The 21,861-nt window shown below is 37.5% G+C and overlaps 1 protein-coding gene across 3 annotated transcripts in view; it reads right to left on the reverse strand.

Moving 5' to 3' along the window:
• Positions 1–372: 372 nt before the first annotated feature.
• DISC1 (DISC1 scaffold protein) overlaps positions 373–21,861 on the reverse strand; it is a 187,675-nt gene continuing 166,186 nt past the window's right edge. For 2 of the 3 annotated variants that reach the window (XM_032683964.1, XM_032683962.1), the window contains exons 12-14: positions 16,091–16,135; positions 8,090–8,207; positions 373–1,193 (exon numbers count right to left, since the gene is read on the reverse strand). In XM_032683964.1, coding sequence (XP_032539855.1) covers positions 1,045–1,193; positions 8,090–8,207; positions 16,091–16,135 — 312 coding nt within the window. In that variant the 3' untranslated portion in view covers positions 373–1,044. Of the gene's footprint in view, positions 1,194–8,089; positions 8,208–16,090; positions 16,136–17,782; positions 17,859–21,861 lie in introns of those variants that run through there. The other variant, XM_032683965.1, reaches the window with a different exon arrangement.

Below are 21,861 nucleotides of genomic sequence, written 5' to 3' on the forward strand. Positions count from 1 at the left end.
TTTGTTTTTGTTTTTTTTTTTTTTAATTTTCCCTCTGGAACAAATGACAGAAACAGAATTTTTTTATGACATCAGAGATATACTGGTATCACAGAAAGAGTACACAATGAATTTTTGAAGGCATTAACTGTTTTGAACAAGGATCTAAATAGAGGTAATTTATAATGGTTGGCTTCAGTTGAGTATTGCTTTTATTTCCTATAAAAATACTTGTTTAAGGATGTATATATAGACGTGTCTTGCAAAAAAATCTGCATTCCTTCTGAAGTTTATAAGGAAGATCAAAGTAATAGTAGTAACCTTTACAAGGAGACTTAAATGTCTTATTGTTCATACAATATTTAAATGTAAGGAACACACATCAACACAGGCTTTTTTTTTTGCTTTACAACCCCTGTTAATACTAAAACAAGTTTATACCTAAATAAAGCTAGTTAAACTACTGCTATAGGACTGCTGTTAGTTACCTCCACTGTACTCAATACCACAGAGTAAATGAGATCCAAATTTCTGTTGAAAGAACTTGGTTAGCTTGAATTTCATCCTATTGATTTAATTATTGGCAGGAATGTGAAAATACATTCAGTGTAAGAAAGCTGTTTAAAGCCAAAGGGGGAAAAAAGTTCTTATTATTCTTACAGCTATTTTCCAAGAAACACTAGATGTTCCAGCTTTAATGATGCATTTTTAAATTGGGGGGGGGGGGAAATCCATGAGACACATACTGTTTACGAGTCTTCAAGGAGAACATTTCACTGACATTAAAGGCAACTTTGCAGACTCACTTGAAATGTATCAATTTGTAATCTACACATTTACAGGAGCTGCTCTGCTCTGAAAGCTGTTTCCCAATCTGTGCCAAAACATGTGAGGCTGCCTAGCATACTTCTGATGATAGACCTTCAGGCTCTATTTCTCCATAATTGATTTACTTATTAGTTATGCAGGGGAGAGAAGAGATCCCTGAGGCTTAGTAAAACAGTATTCAGTTACTAAAAGCAGCCCTTTGTGAATTAATGTTATCCTACCAGCTCTTTCTGCTCATTATTCCTTCAAGTCTTGTTTTCCTGGACACCAGCTGTCACAGAGGAAGTCTCCAGCCTTTTCTTCTCCTGCCTCCTTGGCTGACTGAAGTTGCACTAGCATGGTCTGGAGCGTCTCCTTCACTACCTGGATCTCCCTCTGCAGAGACTGTGCAAGCTTTATTAAGGAATAATCTATAGGTGATTGGCAGTCCCTGTTCTCTTTCCAAGTTATTAAGTAAATTCTTGTTCTGCTGCTCACGACAGATGGCCATGGCAATCTAATTGTAGCTTCAACTTTTTCCAAATTGTTTGGATTAAACATTAATACATTTCTCACACTTGCTTTCAAAAGAAAAATCCAGGCAAACTCAAGTTCTCAAGTAGCATTACTTGGCACTTTAAAAAAGGGAGGGGATGGGGGATACTGTTTTTGTGGAAAGGAAGGAGATAAAGAAATTGTACCATGGAGGCAGCAGCATGAGCTGTGAGTTCCCTGCCTGATGAAAGGTGGATTTTTAAGACAGAGACACTGACCTGGGTAGATCAGACCCCAGGTGAAGGCAACAGGGCAGTGGGAACAGTCTGAGACATAACCCAAGTGACTGCAGCTTATGGGGCATTAGTGAGCTTAGCAGCATGTGCTGTGCAAGGCAGGATGGGAATCTAAGTAAGAAGCAAAATGAGCTTATAGCAGAGAAAGTGTTTCTGCTCCACTTACCTCCCAAAACCTTTAATGTTAACTCAATTATCAATATAACTGTGGTACAGAACACACAAATATAAAGCTATACAAGACTCCACAGGCAATGCTTTGAACAAGTTGAAAAGCAAAGAAGGCAGTAGCAAGGTTGTACTGTTGTGCATTACAAGGAAGAAGGCCACTTGAAAACTATTAAATAATTCAGTATAAAATGCTTTATTTGGTTAAGAAAGAGTATTCCACATTTTATTTGTCTCTGTCTAGTTCAGGTTTCCTGCAATGCATTCAGGAAGAAACTGATGGCTAATGGCTCAATCTCTGAAAAATACTTTCTACTTCTCTCTTTCCCAGCTCCACACTGACAGAGGAAAGGTGTCAGGTGCTGGCCACTAGAATACAAGGGGTGCAGCAGTGAACAGACTGGCTGATGAAGGTAGGACATGAATGGAGATAGTAGCAACTGCTGACATGCACAAGCCTTTAAGTGACTGGGCTTCCTAGGCAGTGCAGGTTTTGTTCTATGACCAGCCTCTCCTGAGAATAAGCACTTTGTATTTTCAATATATTGACCTTTCTGCTGATAATCTTATATCAGCAAGGCTAGTCATTGTTGAAAGAAGTGCAAGGACTGGGTGTAGCTCAATGAGACCAGCGTTATTTTCTCTTCCACAGCTTACACTATGTGAAGAGGAAAGCAAGCAGAGGAAAGTTAAAGCCTGCTGAAATGCTAAACGAATGACCAAGTCTATGTGAACAAGGCCTAGAGCCCATCCCAACCACACTGAGGCCTCCTCTACAGGTATGGCTGAAGGGCAAGGATCCCAAAAGACAGAAACAGTTTCCTTTCTAGCAGTGTGTCACAAAATTATCTCAGAATCTCACTTCAAAGGAAGCGAAACAGGAGGACACTGAAACAGCTCAGTTTCCAAAATTCAATGCACAGAAAAGATAATGTACGAGGACAGTCTTCATCCTTTACAGAGCTCATACATTATGAAATGATGTTTTACTTGACCCCTGATGTCAATACAATGTGAAGAAAAAAAGACAGCCTCAGGTTATACAACTGTAAAAAGTGAGACACTCCTTTTGAAAAATTGCAACTAGAGTAGACCGTGGTAAAGTTATACAAATCACTACTATTTCAGGAAGTCATTATTATGCCTTTGAAAAGTGTTTTGGCTGCTTTTGATTCTGTTATCAGTTCCTCAAAATTTCATCTTTGTGTATTTATGTCCATTTACTATGATGTTTTGCTCTTAATATTTGTGCATACTTCTAATTTCTGGACAGCTCTGTTCATCTAAAGGTTTTCTGTCTCTGATTACAAATAATAGCAGTACACACAAAGTTTCTCCGATCCAAGTATCTCAAAGCAGCGTACAAGGACAAATTAATTATGTTTTGCATCTTCTCTGAAGTAAGAAGAGTTATTATCCTCTTATTAGTGGTCCTGGACTCTCCACCCCTCTGCAACTTAATCATGAGGCTCTGCTGAAAATCTAACTAGTAAAACAGAAATTCTTCAGCTTAAGAACACCATGAAGTCTCTGAAATTTAATTACTTCTGATGTGTAGTCTCTGACTACATGCTGTTACTTGTAATATCCCAAGCATTTAAAAAATTCTTTTCAGGTTGAGAGAAAAAGCAAAATTGATATGTTTCACTGGATGAAAAATCTTGAAGGATTGAAGAAAATGACGAAGACAAGGAAAGAAACTCCTAACCAACAGAAAGATGGAGCAACAGAAAAAAGATGTCTGGATAGTCTAACTACAGCAAGATCCAATAACCTCATAAATAATACCACAATCATCTGTAGACAAATATCTGTCAAACAAGCCTTTATGGCTAAACAAAATATATGGCATATGGCTAAGCATGGAATCTCTATCCATATACAAAGGTTATATCTGGATAAACCGCTTCACCAATTTTAAAAATTCAAATAACAGTTTTGCATGGGTCCACATGCAAAGGTGTTCTTCATGCTTAAATTCTCTATCCAGTGCTGCAACTATTGAGCCAGTATTCAAGGCAGGAGCAAAAGCAAGTTTCAGCTAGGAATATATTCTGGTTCTGCTGCCTACCTGTGAAAAATTGACAAAATCTCTCCAATGTCTCATAAGCAGTAAATTAAAGTATTTGGGCACAGTTTCACACAGACACAACCCATATTCAACAACGCTGAACATTGTCTTCCATTAAGCTTTTCACCTATTTGACTTCCTCTCTTTGAAAAACTTGAGTATCATGAGAAAGTCCATGATTTACAAGGAGATAAAAAGCAGATCTAAATACTGTAGAGATTTAATTTTTTGAAAAAATAGGCTCATCGGTGCAGCTTCTGTTCTCTCAGCACAGATGTTTAGAGAGTCAAAAGGTAGATATTATGAATCAATTTTCTGTAGGAAAGATTAGAAACTAAGAGTATATGTTGTAAAACAAAAGGACTACTGCTGAGCTATGGGCCTCTGGGATTTTGGAGAATAACAGCAATTTTTGGACATATGAAGGAGAAATTGTCTTGAAGAACAGAAATAATCAAAGATGTTTTGTGTTTTTTTTTTTAAATTGGTTAACTATTGTTCTTGTTTCCAACAGCTAAAAGTTACAGTGTGTGGAGACAGAAACTCTGCTAGATGTACCACCACCTAACGGCACGTCTCTTCTAACCCCAGGCACCACTACACATGAAGTGGCCAGCCAGCTGGAAAGTAGCTCCGCAGGAAAGGACCTTAAGGTCATGGGGGACAGAGCTGAACATGTGCCATCAATGTGTCTTGAGGCAAAGGTGGCCAACAGCCTACCAGGCTGGATTAAGGAAACACTGCCAGCAGGTGTAGGGAGCTGATACTTTCACTTTACGCAGCAGTGGTGAGGTCCCATGTGGATGCTGTGGGCTCCACAGTAAAAGACAGAGATGGACTCTCAATGTGACTCACAGTGGGAAGGGCTCAGTCTCTTGTGATCTAAAATAAGATCAAAGAGGGTACCACTGCCACCTCTCACTCTTGTGGGATCCGAAAATCTCTTACAGGTTCACCCAGGCTGAGATTCCTCAGTGAGGTACAGGCAAGGCTAAATTCTACACTTGTGATTCTGTTGAAAACCTACTGTGGTGTAAAACAAGACTTGTATGAGTGCCTGCCATATGATAAAGGTGAAAGGTTAGCAAAGTGACCTGCAATGCTTAACGAACATTTAAGCACAAAATTCCATTTTCGAAATAGCTGATTAAAATGTCTGTTTTAGGGCAAGGAATGAAGATTGCTTTTCTAATAATACTCTAGCCAGGTTTTCTTCCAACAAAGCATTTTCCTGAGGACAAACTATTACATGCATTCAAATTGTCTATCAAAATGTAACTGCTAATTAAGAACAAAAATTACTGTGAAATTGCAATATAGACTCCATTTAATTTTAGTGGGAATTCCAGGCCTTTACTGTCAGGAAAGTAACACCTCTCATCAGCTCTGCAGACACCAGAATGAGTCACCTCTCATCCTTTGGTTTTTCCAGTTAATGATGTGGACTGTTTTCATACACTCACTAATGATTAATCATAATTGAATGTTTTGTGGGTTTGTTTGGTTATACTGTGTAGAATTCAGCAGATCTGTCGTAGTGCTGCAGAGAGCTCTAACAACCCCCCTGCCATTGTTTGATGCTTTTTATACAAAAGTACAGTTTAACATTTGCTGTGAAAAATTTCAATAATAAATTAGAATCACAAGTGGGTCTGTGCCTATACTCAGGACCAAGAAATACCACTAAATTTCTCCTTTGTTCAGTTCATGTCGGCAATTATGACGAGCAGCATGGTTGATTTATGCATGCTATGCCATCAAAACATGGAATGTTTTTTCTTCTAATACAAACTTAATTATTAATCAAAGCTATGACACACACTAAACATTGGCAAATGGCTCGAGAGTATCATGAATTTATTTTTCTCAGTGGAGTCTTTAAAAGTCTTTTAATAATCAGACCACAGGATAAATTTACATCTGTGCAGCCCCCAGATAGATTTTTGACCTAATACAGTTTGCTACATTCATGTGCAAGGCAGTTTTTTGGGGGGATGATGGGAGGGGTGAAAATAATCAATGAACAAGAGTTTGAGAGCATGAGCTTAAATATCTGAAATTGTAATGAAAGCAGGATAAGTTTTTCAGAGTTCTAAAGATTTTTAATGAAGACTGCATAATTTTCCACTATTGTGACAGGAAATTATTTAAAACCAAATAACTACTATGCAAACAACAGATCCATCTATTAATCATCCATCTTCTATTGAGGGTAATTGTTGTCTTCTGTCTCAGTACTAGTTCCTGAAATATATTCAACTTACCAATGAGTGAAAGTTTATTTTATAGGCACTGAGCAGTTTTTATTTTTAAAAAAACCCAAAACAATCTACAGGTCTGTAGCACTGTGGTAGCTATTTTTCTCATTCCTTTTTGAAGGATAGCTCAGTGATTACATGTACCAGATGGTAACATTTTATGCACATTGATCTGGGCTACTTCTGAAATAGCAACTGAATGTTAATGAGGGGTAGCTGAATCGCTAAACTGCTTCTTTGTATGTCCCTATGTTTTAAACATGTTTTTTTATTTTGTGACTGATGGTCTTGCTAGGACCAGGATATCACACAGTGTGCATTTCTGTATTTAGGTAACGTGAGCTGAATTTCACTGATAGAGGAAATCAGATCTCTGTCAGACAACCGTGGCTTAAAACAAGACTAATCTGTAACACTTCTGAAACTTCCAATGATTAATTTCATTTTTTCAACTGACTCTTGCAGTTTGAACAGCTATGAAGAAATATGCATACTCCATAAAAAGTACAAATACTACTATTTTTCATACTTGTAGTGTATTATCTTCTGGAACCAAAAATGCAGTTTTTTCAGCTTATTTTACCTTACCTTATAGTAAACTATTACTATGATCAGACCTGACTGTTCAGAAGGTCATTAGTTTAAATCCCCTGTAAACAGCTCATAACTCCAACCCTCAATACTCTTCTTCTATTATGGCCAATAAGAAAAGCTCATTTAAGAGTATATATATAAGGGAGGAAGGAATTAGGCGCTGTACACACAACCAAGTATGCACTCTGTAAATATAATTAAAAGAATGTTGAATCTTTCTATATATTGTCTGTATATGGAAATGCTTAGAAAAGAAAGATTTGAAGTAGTAACAAATTACTGACTGGATTTTGCCCCTCCGATGCAACTTTGCCCCAGCTCCATTCTCCCCTCTACCCACCTCTTAAAGTTTATCCTTCTGATACCTTTAAATAAACCAAGTTTTTAAAATGGGAATTTTGCAATGACTTGGCAACTGATGCCAAATTACTTAAAACACAGTTGTATTTCCACACACTATTTTTTCTCCTTTCTCTAAACTACCCCACCTCAGCTTAGCAGGAGCTGAATCCTTTCTAGTACCATCATCACCTTAACTCACCTTCAAGTGTCTGGAAGGGGTCCTCTGCTAATCTCTCCAATCTGAATTTATTAATCTTTCTTCATTATCCTCTTGACTGACACCTCTTCTTCACAAAAAACCTTACCAGCTAAGTACTCTCATCTTCCCTGGCCACATTGGTTCTTATTCTCTTTACCCTTTCTCAGAAGAACAAAATCTCTTTTATGATACATTTTTCCTATGAAAGTTACAAATTAAATTAAAAAAAAAACTGTGCCCTTAAATTTTGAAATTTTGAAAAATTCCTAATGAATGCCTCATAAAGGTTAAGCAATCTTAAAAAAAATACTGACAGATGAAGCACAGAAAGGGATAAGGGTGCATAAGACAACATCTCATCTGGTTGCTTCCACTGGAGTATTAGAGGTAGATCAAATTTTGTAGGATGCCACATGATACATCTGTTGCCCACTTTTTTAAAAATGAAAAAACCCCAAACTATATGTAACAATATACACAGTCTGAGTCAATAATGTAGGACTTAATTTAGTTAAATCATGTTGGGAAATGCAGGTGCATGAACACTTGTATCCATGTAGCTTTTGGTGCATCATGTTTTTACTTATATGAGCATTACAAACAAAATGATTTTAACAGTAAAATAAAGTCTTTTCATTGCCTAATCTCAATTTACAAAGAACTAATTTCTATTTAAATCAAATAAAGCTAGATCAGACCACAGTGAAAATGCACTGTAGGAAACAAAAATGCCCATTTCAGCAAGACAATTAATTCTTCCATTCTTAATGTATCAAATCTACAATAAGAACTAGCATTCGATGTGAATCTGAAAGGTAAGTATTTCATGTACATACTTACACAGATTGATACATATCTATAGCTATAGCAAAAAGGATATGAATAACTCCATCATCAACTCTGCAGGTGGAACTTTGCAATTGATCTTCCAGATGCACCAATTTCTCACTTATTGCTTCACATTTTTCTCCCAACTCTGCAGAAAATATGAAGAACTCCTACAGAAAGTTGAAAAAGAAAAAGAAAAAGGCATGTTTGCTGCTGGTTGCACTTTTATACATCAAATTTGCATCAAATAAAGGGAAAATAAAATATTAGTAAGAGGATATGATGCTTTGCAGTGCAAAGACATGGCCTAAAAGAAAATTCCTATTAAAGAGACAAAAAGTTGTTACTGTATAATAAATTGGTGATTTATATGAAATGGAATGAGTTTGTGGTCTCAGTCTACTTCCCAGCAGAAACAAGTCATGATATCACTTTCAGCAGATGATTAAAGGGGTGTGAAGACCAAACTGCTCTCCATTTTCCCCTGTTGACTCACCACAGCAGGAGAGGTCTCATGCTGAGCACACCATTTAGGTTTCCAAATTTCAAGTTGTTTGTGTAAATATGATTTACACTTTTAGGTCACTTAAATATTTCAAGCAGCATCACTTTTTGTATCTCTTATAAACACAAAATATACTTACATTTTTGAAGAAAAGTCTGGCTGGAATGCTTAGGGACTTTGTTCAACTAATCAAAGAAAATGCATCAAAGTCTTGGAGATTATGAGACAAAACCATGTTTTTTTACTGAATTATCATTAAACAAAAAAAATTTTCAAAAATAATGGTTCTCTACTTTGAAACTAGTGTAAAATGGCAGAAGTATTTGTCTGTAAAAATTCTAAGTCCTTCCCATAATTTTTTTTTTTTCAGATACACTGCACAAGAATAATTGCTATCTTTGACATTTTTCAGTGAATTTGAGAAATGACCCGAGCAAGCAGCAAATATGAAGAGGGAAAAAAAATTAAATCAATTTGTGCAGCTCTGAGACAAGCCTTTCCTCTCCCTCCCACGGCACCATAGCACTGCCTACAGTGAATGACAGGGATTATTTGTAAGGAAAAGATTATGGTGCCAAGATGAAGTTCTGCTGGAGCCATGTTGAAAAAAAAATTTGAATAATTTATCAGCTGGGATCCAGAAAACTGGATTTTCTCTAAACCTGATCTATGCACTCACCCATAAAGCAATATGACCATGGGGCCATATACAATTTACAGAAAGTTTATCCTCTGCTAAAAAAAAAAAAAAAAAATGTACTTGGGGTCCTTTGCACTGATTTGTTGCTGTAAGAGCAACCACCAGTGGTTGTCTAAGGAAACTCAAGCCTTCAATCAAAGGCCTTCCAAATAAATTGTGCCAATGCTTGTTGGAAAGCTGCCCATTTGGTAAACACATTTACCAGACCTCAGTTCTGTGCTATCCTTTCACTTTGCATCACACAGTGCATAGGAGGAGTCAAATGTGAGAAGAGCTATGCTTCCTGGCACATCCTCAATTATGGCACAGAGCTTTAACCCTCATGCTTCCCTAGGGCCTCTGCCAGACATGGTCATCCAGCACATTGCACAGGTGCAAAACCACCTGCAGCTCAAACCCTGGACGGGTGGGCTTGTTAAGAGAGGCCATGTTGCAAACACTGGCAGTTTAGACACAGAGCAGCACAAGCCTGAGTCCCTGGCTCTGTGCACAAGACCAACATCTCCAGAGACATTACCAAACATGAGAATCTACAGCAGCACTTCGCAGAACTTACAGATGTGAAAATGACCAATTGTTTTTAAAATGACAACAGGAGACAAGAAAGAAAACGTTTTCCTTGCAGCAACTAGGAACATCCTTTTCTCATGACAAGGAACAGAAGATGAGGACAAAGTCTTCCATTCAGCAGCTAAATTATTACTCAGTATACCAGCAGGACTCCATATGCTGCTATGGAGTGGGATAACCCAAGCAATTTCTATCAACAGAAAGCTCTTAGTGAATCATTCTGTGACATGCATGCAAGAACAGATGACAGTTGTCTAAAAGACCTTAGGTCTTGGGATAAAAAACTCAGTAAATAGAAAAAAATATCGAGTACTCTGAAAGCACATCTAAACCTACGACCATGTAGGGAAAGATCCACCTTTGATCACTGATTTTCCTCTAACAGTAATAACATGTAAGAAAATCAGGTCTTCACATAACCATCATTTCTAACAGCAGCTTAATTTCTCTTTAATACAGCCATAACAGTGTAGGGATAAACTATTCCTGCATCTACATAACCCAGCTGCCTTTTTAGTTGAAATGAGAAGTTCCTCCAATACTTTAGACCAGCATTGTCTCACAGGAACTTAGTTGCACGTGTCATATGAAAAATGCAGGAGAATCATCACATAAAGTATGATTTTCCAGAACTTATATATATAAAAGAAAATGGAAAAAATATACACTGCTCTCAAAAATACACAATAATAATTCTAAATATTCAAGCAATTCCACAGTTTCTGCTCCCAAGGCTTCGTTTGAAAAAAGTTTGATAACCCAGAGAAGTAGATAGAAAAGAATTCTCTTAGTGCCTTTTATGCCTGGTAGCATCACTGGTAATATTTTTATTTGACATTTGTCTATGTAGGCAGGGAAACCACTGTCAGCGACACAAAACTATTCAGAATAGCTCCCGGTTGGAAAGTGGCACTTTACACTGATCAACAATATCTCTGAGAGGAGAGTGGACTCTGCCTCAAGCTAAACATATTAATAAAATACAACCCATCCAGGCTTGTACGTTATCTCAGTGTTACAAGCTGCTGTAGGTCTTAAGATTTCTTTGGTTATTTTTGCACTAGCATCACTTTTAGGAAGCAGCTAGGAGAGATTGCCGGAGTCAGGAAAGAGCTGAGATGCAATATTGCTTTATGGATTTTTCTGTAAACAGGGAACGTAGCTGGTTGGGAATTTTTTTTCCTCTAAATCCTTAAGCCAGTGAAAACAGCACAAATAATGGACGTGAATTATTTTTTAAGGTGAAATTCTTCTGCCTTCTCACATAAAGTAGAAATTCTCATGCTTTCCCAGAGATGTAAGAGCCTGATGCAAAAAACAGTAAGAACAAACAATGTTCCAGATGATGCATTGCTGGAACAGCAGCATACTGCATTAAGAGCAGAGGGAATGGCTTCTGGTTTAGTGCTTTGCATTTCATTTTACTCTTTTACAAGTTGTTTTAGTAACCTGTGAGCAACAGCTCCTCAACAGCATTACTCAAGGAGAATGTTTGATCAGCTTTTCCAGTGCAAACATCTTCTGTGCTCTTGAATCTGGTTCAATTTTATACAGAAGAATCAGAATTGTAGTAGCTAGATTAATTTAATTCTATTTTGGATTAGAGTCTATATTAGAGTCTTAGGTCATTGTGCTGAAAAGCAGGATTCACAGATATATCCTTAAAATTCATTCTTACAGAGGAACTTCTGTAAAAAGGTGTTGCTTTACTTCCAAGTAGCACCATCATAATTCCAATAAGATACAAGCCTTAGAAGACCTTCTGAGTCAAAGCCAGATTTCTTTCACCTGCACTAAATTTTCTCTACTATAACAGTTAAAATAATTCAAAATAACATAAATAACAACTACAAAAAGTTGCCCTTGCAGACAGACACTTCTCATTATGGCACAAGGTTTAGAACAGTGACCTATTGTTGGCAGAAGTGCTGCATGTTTACCCTCGACCCTTGCAGAAGTTAATGGCAATTGTCAGCACTTGAAACTCCATAACATCAGGCCAGGGTATCTCTTAAATAATTTCTAGAAACAAAACACAACAATCCATATGTTTGTCCTGCTTGAGCAGATGCTTCAGTCACATGCAGGCTAAGTGCACATGACCCCAGACAATGAGCTACACAGCCATGAGGTGTCCAAAGTGCAGGTGGAGGAAGCATTCGTTCCTGCTCTGCTTCCCAGATTTCCTGCCCCATATGCATTGTTCTGGGCAGAACAATCATAGATGCGGAAGGCAACATGTCCACCGAGAAGAGGTCTAATCTCTGAGTTTGAAAATAATGAATGTTACTTGTGACCAACACCATCATGGCAAGGTTGACCAGGAAGCAACCAGGGACCACCGAAGCCCACTCTGTGACTTGCAGTGTGACCAAGCCTACTGTGACTGTGCTCAGCTGGTGTCTGTATACAATGTGGCTCTTAGCAGCTGACAATGGATGGTTGCAGGGTACTGGCTCCAGGGCTAAACTGCCCTTGCCATGAGCAAGTCTTCCTCCTGCAAACTTCTCTTGCTACAAACCAGGATGGTTACATTTCATTTTACCCTTAAATAGCACACACCATTAACTATTAGTTGTCCTATTTATCATTATGTTTTATGTGGTTGAAGATTTTGACTTTCAACCAGACTACGATTTCTAAACCTTTTATTTCTATTACTTTCCTTCTTTTCTTCACTGTGTTCCTGTCTTCTACAGAGTGAGGTGTCCAAACCATAGCCCTCTGGAGGCTTTGGCATTCTCAGCTAAGCACAGTAATTATTTCTGTCTTACAAATGACATTCCCATTAATGAGGCTGCAAGTGACATTTGCCCTTTCTTCCAGCTCAGTGAAGGTAATGAATCCCACTATATTTGTAGTCCACTATAAGCCTAGATTCTTCTTCGGCAGTATTGCCATCTTAGTGGCTATTTACCATTGGTATATATAAATTGGACTCTTTTTCTCCCTCAAATGTAATTTGCACCTGTCTTTTAACATATCCCTTTTTATTGATTTCAGGCTATTCTTTCAATCTATCAAGAGCATTTGAAATTCTAATCCTAATTGAAATTATGTTGACTGGCACATAAACTCCTGGCCTACCTCCTTTTTAAAGGCAAATACCATGTCTGCCTTTTACTGACCCCCTGGGACTTCAAGCTTCCTCTAGGAGTTTTCGAAGAAGCTTGTTAATGGTTTGGAGATTGTTTTCCTTGGCTCCTATGCACTCAGAAAAAATTTCATCAGTCTAGCCTGACTTGAGTACATCTCATTTGCCTTAAGATCCTTTACTGTGTTTGTCTCTTGCTACCTGGTAGCAAATACCAAGAGCACTACATATTTGGGCATGCTTATCATTTTTAGGAAGACCAAAAGCAAAAAAAAATAAAGAAGAAAAAATAATTCTGATCTCATTTCTTTTCTCATTCACCTTTCTTATTAGAAGACACACATGCTTGCTTTCACCTATCTTTTACACACAACTTGTACCTGAACTCTTTTGATATTTCACATCTTCTGTTTACAATAACTTAGTGTGCTTAGTGGTCTTGCTGCCTTCACTCTTACATGCTAAAGTACCCTTTTAGAGTCATTCTTGGGAACATTTTTGTCCTTTCCTTTTCAACACTCTTTTGAGCTGCTGAAAAGCTGCTGATATAGATATGTAGTCTATGACTGCTTGTTCTTTTCTACACCAAAAGAAGACGGTGCTGTACTATAAACCTGACATCTTCAGGACAGTACTGAAGAAAATCTGCTGATTCCTCCTCCTACAGAGCTCGTCTCATGTAAACTCACTTGTTGCTTCTTCCCTGATTTTGTTTAGGTGAGTTTTTCTTTCACGGAGGTAGCTATCCACCTTTTCTCAGAAAAGAGATCAAGGTTGTTTCCCAGTTACTCTTGCTCTTGTCACCTTCCACTTACAGACTGCTAGCTTGTTCCATCAGTCTGTTTATGTATATTTAGGAGATTTCAGCACTACAACACACTCCCCACTTTCTCATATGCAACAATTCAGGCATAAAGCTTTCCAGACAGCTGTTTTGCAACTGTGGCCTACCTCCTTCCCACCAATCACACTCTTTTCCCACACTTCCTTTGTTTGCACTGATCCCCTTCCCTCCACCACAGGGATACAACACCACATGGTAGTGTTAAATGACTCATCAGAATTGCCAACGTCCAATGTTGGCAATTGTTCCCTTTCTTTTATCTTCCATTACAGCTGTGGAAGAGTGTCCTTGGAAAAGCATCTATGCAGGAATAGAGTTTTTTGCTGCATTCCAGCACCCTGCTGTAGGCTGACAGCAGTGTTCCCATTCTCATACCTAGTAGACTGAAGATCTTCCCCAACTACAGATTTCCTAAAATCAGAGCACACTACTGCACTGGCTTATTTAATTAAACTGGGACAATTCCAGTTCCTGCTGTGGGAGGATAAGGCTATTTACTGATTTACCAATAAAAATTCACAGTGGGTCAGGACTTGGAAAAGGAAACAAAAGCAACAAACTGTTTTCCAGTGTCAACACCCTGCTGTGAAAGGAGTCAGCGTAGCTGGGTATCATTTATAGGTGGTTCCTTGTATTCACTCCCATCTCTGCTTCTGAGTCACTAGGATGAAACAATCTGGAATGACTAACTGGGTGCTCTCCTGCAGACAGTAGGGAGACTGACAAGAAAGGATTAGGGGACCAGAGCATCAAAGGAACACTTAGGCAAAGCCTTGACATGGTACAGGGTGCTGACAGTTCCACAGAGCTTTTATAGAGCTGTCTACAAGTCAACATCAATCCATCTCCGGCAGTGTGGTAGAGCCTGGCTTTCTAGCGTTTTTCCACTTCCTTTATTTGTATCATTGCTTTCTATTGTCTTTATACACTATTTTCCCCCCTCAAAACTTCAAAAGGGCAAAGTTTCTCCACTTCTGAGGACTGTAAGATATTAAGCTCTTAAAAAATACTTCTACAGGCAGCCCTGTGAGCTCTGGTGTCCTCAGTATTTTTTGCCCTGATGGAAGTAGGGCTTTTTGCTACCTTTATCCTGCAGGACTGCCTCCCCTATTTCATGTCATCTGTGAACACAAGCACCTGCACAGTTTTGCTTTAATTCATAGCAAAGTCACTGATCAGAAAGGTCATTTGCATTTTCTGCAAAGTTCACCTTCATTCTCAAGGCTTCCTGTTTTTATTTATGCTGACCTCACACACAGTCAAGCAGTCTGTCCTAGGCATGCTTTCATGTCACATTCGCCCTGAACACAAGGTCAACAATCTGAATTTGGTCTTGCAATATCTTGTATCTTTCCTAAAGCATTCCAGCTGATCCAGTCTTTGGATTCACTGGTGGGAATCTAAAGAAATGCCTCATCTGAATAGTTATCCTAAACTGCAGTATTTATTTATTTAATATTTGCTTGGCTGAGCACTTGTCACTTGTACTTGACAGGTGGCATGTATGCTATTATGGAAGGTGAACTGAGGGCTACTCGTTCATGCAATTTATTTGCTGGCTGGACACAATGCTTGGATACTAGATTTCCTTTTTAAGTAAGTTGCAACCCAAGGCATGCGGATATAAAAATGGACAAGACTAAAACGGTACAGCTCTTAGAATCAGTATAACTCTCCGTACATTTATATTACCTAAACTCTTAGTTTGTAGGTAGATTTTTGTATATAAGCAGATTTTTCTCACAAGAAATGCATCTTATGTTACTTAATTATCCCAGCCTTCTTAAATACATGGACTAGGATGTGACATATTTTTGTTTACGAGAATAATGTAAAATCACAAACATCCAGTATTTTTATTCAGATGGAATTCCTATTACCCTGTATTCTGCCACAGTCTGTATGCTTTCATACTCCAAAAATAAAGTGAAAGGTATTTTTAGTGGTACACAAGAAAACAGGCTAAGCATCATGACTTTGTTCCATTCCTAAGCATCAAGACAGTGCTACAAGTAAGGCTGGCTAAATATTACTGGTCCTACTTTTCCCAAACATATTTGTGTTGTTGCTGGTATATTTTAAAAATATTAGCACAGGATTTAACTATAAACTCCCTGAAACACTCAGCAACTTTGCCATTATTTTCAATGGAAAAAAATAAAGAAAAAAAAGTAACGGGCCCACTCTCGTTGTGATTGTGTTGCTTTTCTACATGCTCACACACTCTTTAGCAATCTTTACCCCAAGGTAACACTATAAAAACAAGTGTCATTAATTCTAATTGAGACAAAGAAAAGTCTGTACAATACCACCACTTTATTTTGCCTAGGAAACACTTACCTCAGACAAATGACCTTCTGTTCCAAATGAAATGTCTTCCATAACCTGTTAGAGATAAATTATTAAGTATATAGTAGATACATGCTATATAAACAGTACGATTTCAATGTAACATAAAAACCATACAGCACAATCAAATTTATATAAGCTGAACAACTGCATCAATTTGCTTCACATGCATGAAAGATTTAAATTGCACTTGTAATGGGGCAGTGGCAGCCACCCGATCTTAAAAACTATATTTGAATACATTTTATTAAAGCCTGTCTTTGGCTTCTCAGTTAAAATGCACAGGGAATACTGCCTCTAAAACGGAAGGACTAACTATAGACTGAAACAAACTTTTCTGTCAAGCTTTTGCAGATCTGTATACTGTTCAAGAGCCTACAGAAGTATTTTCGGCATAAACCCCTGTACATGAGTTTGCTCAGGAGAAATGAGAGACCCCACTGATGTTTTCTATTCGTAACACATGCTAACTATAGTCAGTTCCTCTTTCAAAACTTGCTTCATCTGTGAAGTCTGTAAGAAATTAGCCAACATTTCATTGATTGGCTGAGGAGCAAAGAAATTTGATGTTAACATTACTGGAAAATCATTAATACTTATCACATGTTACAGTATTGATAATCTTTACATAAACTGAGATAAGCATATTGCTTTGGTAGGGCAGTACTTGGTATCAGAGGTAGGTACATAAATATATAAAAAAGTGCAAAATCATTAAACTGCCATAAATTCATCATTGTTACTGGATACTATTTTCAGTAATCAATCTGAAAAAAGGTTGCTTAGATTTCTTTTGCCCATAATATTAATTTTCAGATTATATTTTTACTGCAAAATACATGTAAGCTTTAAGCCTACTGCGATGCTACAACCCCTAGCTAAAGAGTTAGCATTTTCACTACACCACAGTATCAGATGAAGCTGAGGGGCATCGTGCTGTACAACTACGCATGTGGCTATACAGCGATGATCTGACCACTGTGTACAAACCAGCTGCCTGTTGCTACTGAAATCCTTTCCAGCTCGGATCAATACAAAAAACACAGAAATGCTGACTTTCAGTAATGCTTAATGCTGACACTTAAAACTCAGATTAAATTTAAAGTTTCCAAACTATTTTTTCAAAGCTTCACAAATACAATATTTAATTAAAACTCAAATGAATGTGCAGTTTATTTAGCTTTTGAAAGGCTTTGTCCTTTACACATTGCCCATCTACCTCCTGGACCATAAGCTATCTCAGTGCACAGTAATGAGTTACAGCCTGCTTACAAAGGCTTTCTTGGTCTTGCTATCACTAAATTCTGAAAAATGTTGTATTATGTCCTGTGATAGCTTCTTTTTAATGAGACACCACACTAAATATTATTATTTTTTCAGAATTGTTCATTTGGTGTCACTTAGAACACTCAGTACCTTTTAAAAAGTTAATTGCATGAAAGCTTTACAATTATAGAATATCTTCCCAACACCAGCATGATCTTCAAAAGACCCCAAAATATCATCCCAGGGGGTAAAAATTAAGTATGCAGAGATGAAGAAAAGACAGCAGCCCTTACCCTTATCCCTGTTCTCTACTCTTTTATGATGAAAAAGGAAGAAGTGATCTACAAAGAATTCCCATGGGAAACTACCAAAAATGCTGACTTACAAAAGGTAAAACTACTGAATTTTGGATTTTACCTTGTAACTTTAATCACCTCAATTTTCTTGAAATCTAGTAGGTGTTTCTTTCCTTCATAGTGATTAAGAGGGAGCACTGCACAGCATGCCAGAGAGCAGAAGAAGAAGAAAAAAGGATAGGTCAGGAACTCAGGCCTGCAGGTGCACACATACCCAGGTTCATCAAGTTACTTGCTATCAGGAAGGTCCCAGCACACACACATCTCTCAGTTTATTAGTTATCATTGGTGTTTCCGCTGTTATAAAAAGCTTTTGCTTACACGTACGTTATCAACAAGCAAAAAATAAAGCAAGTTATCATAAGGAGTGGAACAAGCAGGCATTGTCTGAAGAAAAATGAAATGCTACTGTATATTTTAGAAATCACACAGATATGTATCTAACTACGTAGTAAGGATCATAGCAATTTCCACCTCACTCACATATCACCCAGGCAAAATAATTTGCAGTCAGTTTAGAAGTATGAAACATTTCTAGGATGAAAACTAGAACCTATCTTTAATTCCTCAGAGATCTGGGAGAAAAATCAAGCCCAAATAGTCACAAAAAGACAAACTACAACTGCAATGATAGGGTACCCTAATTTCATCAATAGAGTTACCAGCTGGAAAGTATATTCTTATATGAAAATTCAATAATCTATATCAAATAAATTAGACAAGCTGACTTTCACATGACTGAGGGTAGTAATATTGTTTGCAACTTTGCCTCAGCATTTTTTTTAATACTATAGTCTAATGAGTTGTCTGTAATTGAGAAAAATACATCTTATTTTTTAAGTAACTCAGAGTGTTTCACAGGATGATTTTTGCTGGCCCCACTTTATTTAGTTTTGACCAAGACATTAGTAATGATACTTAACAAGCTGAGCTGTAAAAGCATGTGATTGTCTTCCCTAGTTAACAGTCAGTGTTGTAAAGTAAACCTAATTTACGGAATTATTTTGGGATGCCAGTCTACCACATAAAAACTGGGAAAAAAAAAATCAGCAGTCTTAGAAAACACAGTTATGAAAACTATAAAATAACTGTTGACAGTTAATAAACCTGTGCTCATATGACAGTAAAATATTGAACTTTCAAAGAATTTATACGTTACATATTTTTAAACCAGAACATGTAATATTTTGTGATCTAGTGGGGATATTTAATTAAAAATGATACACAGTCCTTCTACAAAGCACTATCTGAGGATCTAAGTGAAGGGCTCTTTCGATTCATCTATTTTGCTTTTCTTATAATTATTTTTCTTACTTAGTTTTTTGCTTTCTAATGAAACAAACAGTAAGATACAGTTATATGCAGGAACACTGTTTATAGTACACATCAACAAAACCAATATCCACCCAACACTAATGTTTAGTTAGATATGACACAATAAATAACTGGAGAGCTTCATTTATAGCATTTCACTGTAAAGTAAATCAATCACCTGGGAATGAAATGTACCCTCCAAGGCATATATGCACATATGCTATCATTAGCCTTTCCTATACTGTTTTGAAGTAAATAATTCAGTAACCTTTAAATACAAAGAACATCACTTTTTCCTTCTACTTCAGTGACCAACGGTGCTTTCTAGAAATTCCCCAACGGGGAACAGAGGTTGTGACACAGTTGAAGAGATTAGTCATTTCTCCTAGTTTTGGCCAGGGCAGCGTTAATTTTTTTACAGTAGCCAGGAAGAGAGCATGGCCAGACCCTAATTATTGGTCATTCAATATCATCACAGGGCCGGAGTAAGGGACGCGATCTCTCTGAGGGGAAAGCTAGGTGTGGTAGGGAAGAGCCAGCTGGTATTCTGTCTGTTTTTTCCATGTAGATTATTTCTTTGTCTTATATCTTTTGTTATTGATATTGTTGCTGTTACTGTTCCTTATTTTATCTCAACCTGTAATTTTCACCTTTTTGGACCTCCAATTCTCAACCTCATCCCAGGATGAGAACAGCTTTTAGTTTGGGGGAGTCTCAGTTGGGGAGGGGCACTAAACTGGGGAGTGTCATTCCTAAACCATGACAATATTCTAGAAACATGGCAACCAAAGCAAGCTACTCCTCCCACAAAACACCAGAGGCTTGGTAAATAACATCAAACCAAGTATTCTGACAAATCCATGCTTCTCTATTAGGTATTCTCACTTGCTGATAAATGGCTATAAAAGGGTTCTCTACTAATGGACAATGGTAAGTTTTTCCATAAAAGTAATATAAATGGCTATATTTAGAGACTAAGCACCACACTGCTATTTTTTGGGGGGGGCCACAAATACAAAATTAATTTTTAAATAAAATAATATACTACCACATAACAGAGCACTTAAATGTTTCAGAAGCGATTTGTTTTTCAGCTAAGTCCATTTACAAATCAAGGCATATTCTCCTTTGTACTTCGACACAATCAAAACCGTAAGTTAGCATGATTTGTGTCAGAGTTTTTTGTTTGTTTTTATATTCTACCTTGTGATGAACTACTAAGAGATGTTAGGGATGTTATTCTGCTACAGGTCTTCTCTAAATGTTTAGATGCTGCCTGTTGATCCTACTGACATCAGTTTTACAACCTAAAGCATTCTTTTCTGGGTAAAACTTCTATACCCCACAACAAAGAAAAAAATCTCAGCTTCTAAAAGTATAAAAGCAGGCAACCCAACCCTAAATCCAGAGTCAGAATACAGTCAATATGTTGGGGGGTTTTATGGTTGCAATGGGTTACAGTCATCACTGATGCATAACTTTGCCTCAATGGTCAAAGCTACAGGCAGCACTGAAGAAGTAGAAAGCTGGTTGAGTAAGTCACGATAAAACAGAGCTCTGTTGCTCAACTTCATTTAAAAGTTGGACAATACATGACCAGTCTCATACCAGCAAAACTGCTTCTTTTTTTTCTTTCAACTTTATCAGTCATAGGAGTGCTGAGGCAGATGGAGGAGTACCTCCACAAGGCCTTCCCTGAAGGACATTTTCATGTTTACACATCAGCTTCTAAACGGATTTTGGCATATTCTCAAAATGGAGTTTATTCAGGATACCAGGATGGGCCATTTATACCACGAAGTTTAAGCACCTAGATGAAGAGCTGAAGTTAGTGGGTAGTCTTCCTAAGTTCCCTCTATGATTGATAGAGGTATAGAGGAAATAATGGAAAAGCAAGTTCAAAAGGAGGAGTTTAATGGAAGCGTACACTTTACTCTTCCATTTAAGATATGGGGAACCTGTCCCTTGACTCCTGCACCTCTCTCCAGAACCAGAGGTCACCTAACTTCAGCTGCCTAGATGTCCTTCTAGGATAGCAAGGTTGATTTTCAGGGAAACGATCTGGACTTGTAGGGGTTAAAGAGGTGATAATCTATAGTACAGATCTCAAGAGTGCTACAGAAAGAGTCACAAAACCCCAAACCCTTCAGAGCTTCTAAGCTGCACTTTTGAAAGGGGAGCGCAATATTCCATAACCAAAAGAACTCCTCGTATTACTTCAGTAGACTCATCAGAAATATGATAATGGAGGGGTAGAGACAGAATCAAAGCCACAGCTGACCATTTCTAATAAAAACGTTGTCTATGTGGAGTCAGTCCGTTGCAACCATTTTCCTTGGGAAAAGTCTGCAAGAACTACTGAAGCCCAATATAAAACCAGAATTTTACTTACAAGAGATTTTACAGTAAGGTAAGCATCTGCTTTCCACTAAGTCTCAGCCACTATGAATGCAAAATTAGGCATCCGATTTCAAAGCAATGCATAGTTCAATGGCTCTTAACATCAAATGCAATTAGGAAACTTTAAATTTTTATCAACTAAATTCCATGGTAATAAAACAAATGACTCCAATTGGAAGGTCTTTTTGTCACAGTGGTGCTGTTGGGTGATGAAGCTTTTTTAACGGCTTGTTTACCTTGGCAGTACAGTTAAAAGGCTATTAGATAGTTGTACATTTTTCAAGCAGGACGGCATTCCAGATCAGAACATGAAAACTTAAAATAAATTTGTCAAGCCTTTTAAGCTTCATGATATTTTTTCCTCCTTTTTGTACTTGCTGGATGCTGTAAGCCTATTAGCATCTAAGCTCGGAAGCCTTTGACCAT

This window comes from Chiroxiphia lanceolata, chromosome 3 (assembly GCF_009829145.1).
Source record: "Chiroxiphia lanceolata isolate bChiLan1 chromosome 3, bChiLan1.pri, whole genome shotgun sequence".
Classification (NCBI taxonomy): domain Eukaryota; kingdom Metazoa; phylum Chordata; class Aves; order Passeriformes; family Pipridae; genus Chiroxiphia; species Chiroxiphia lanceolata.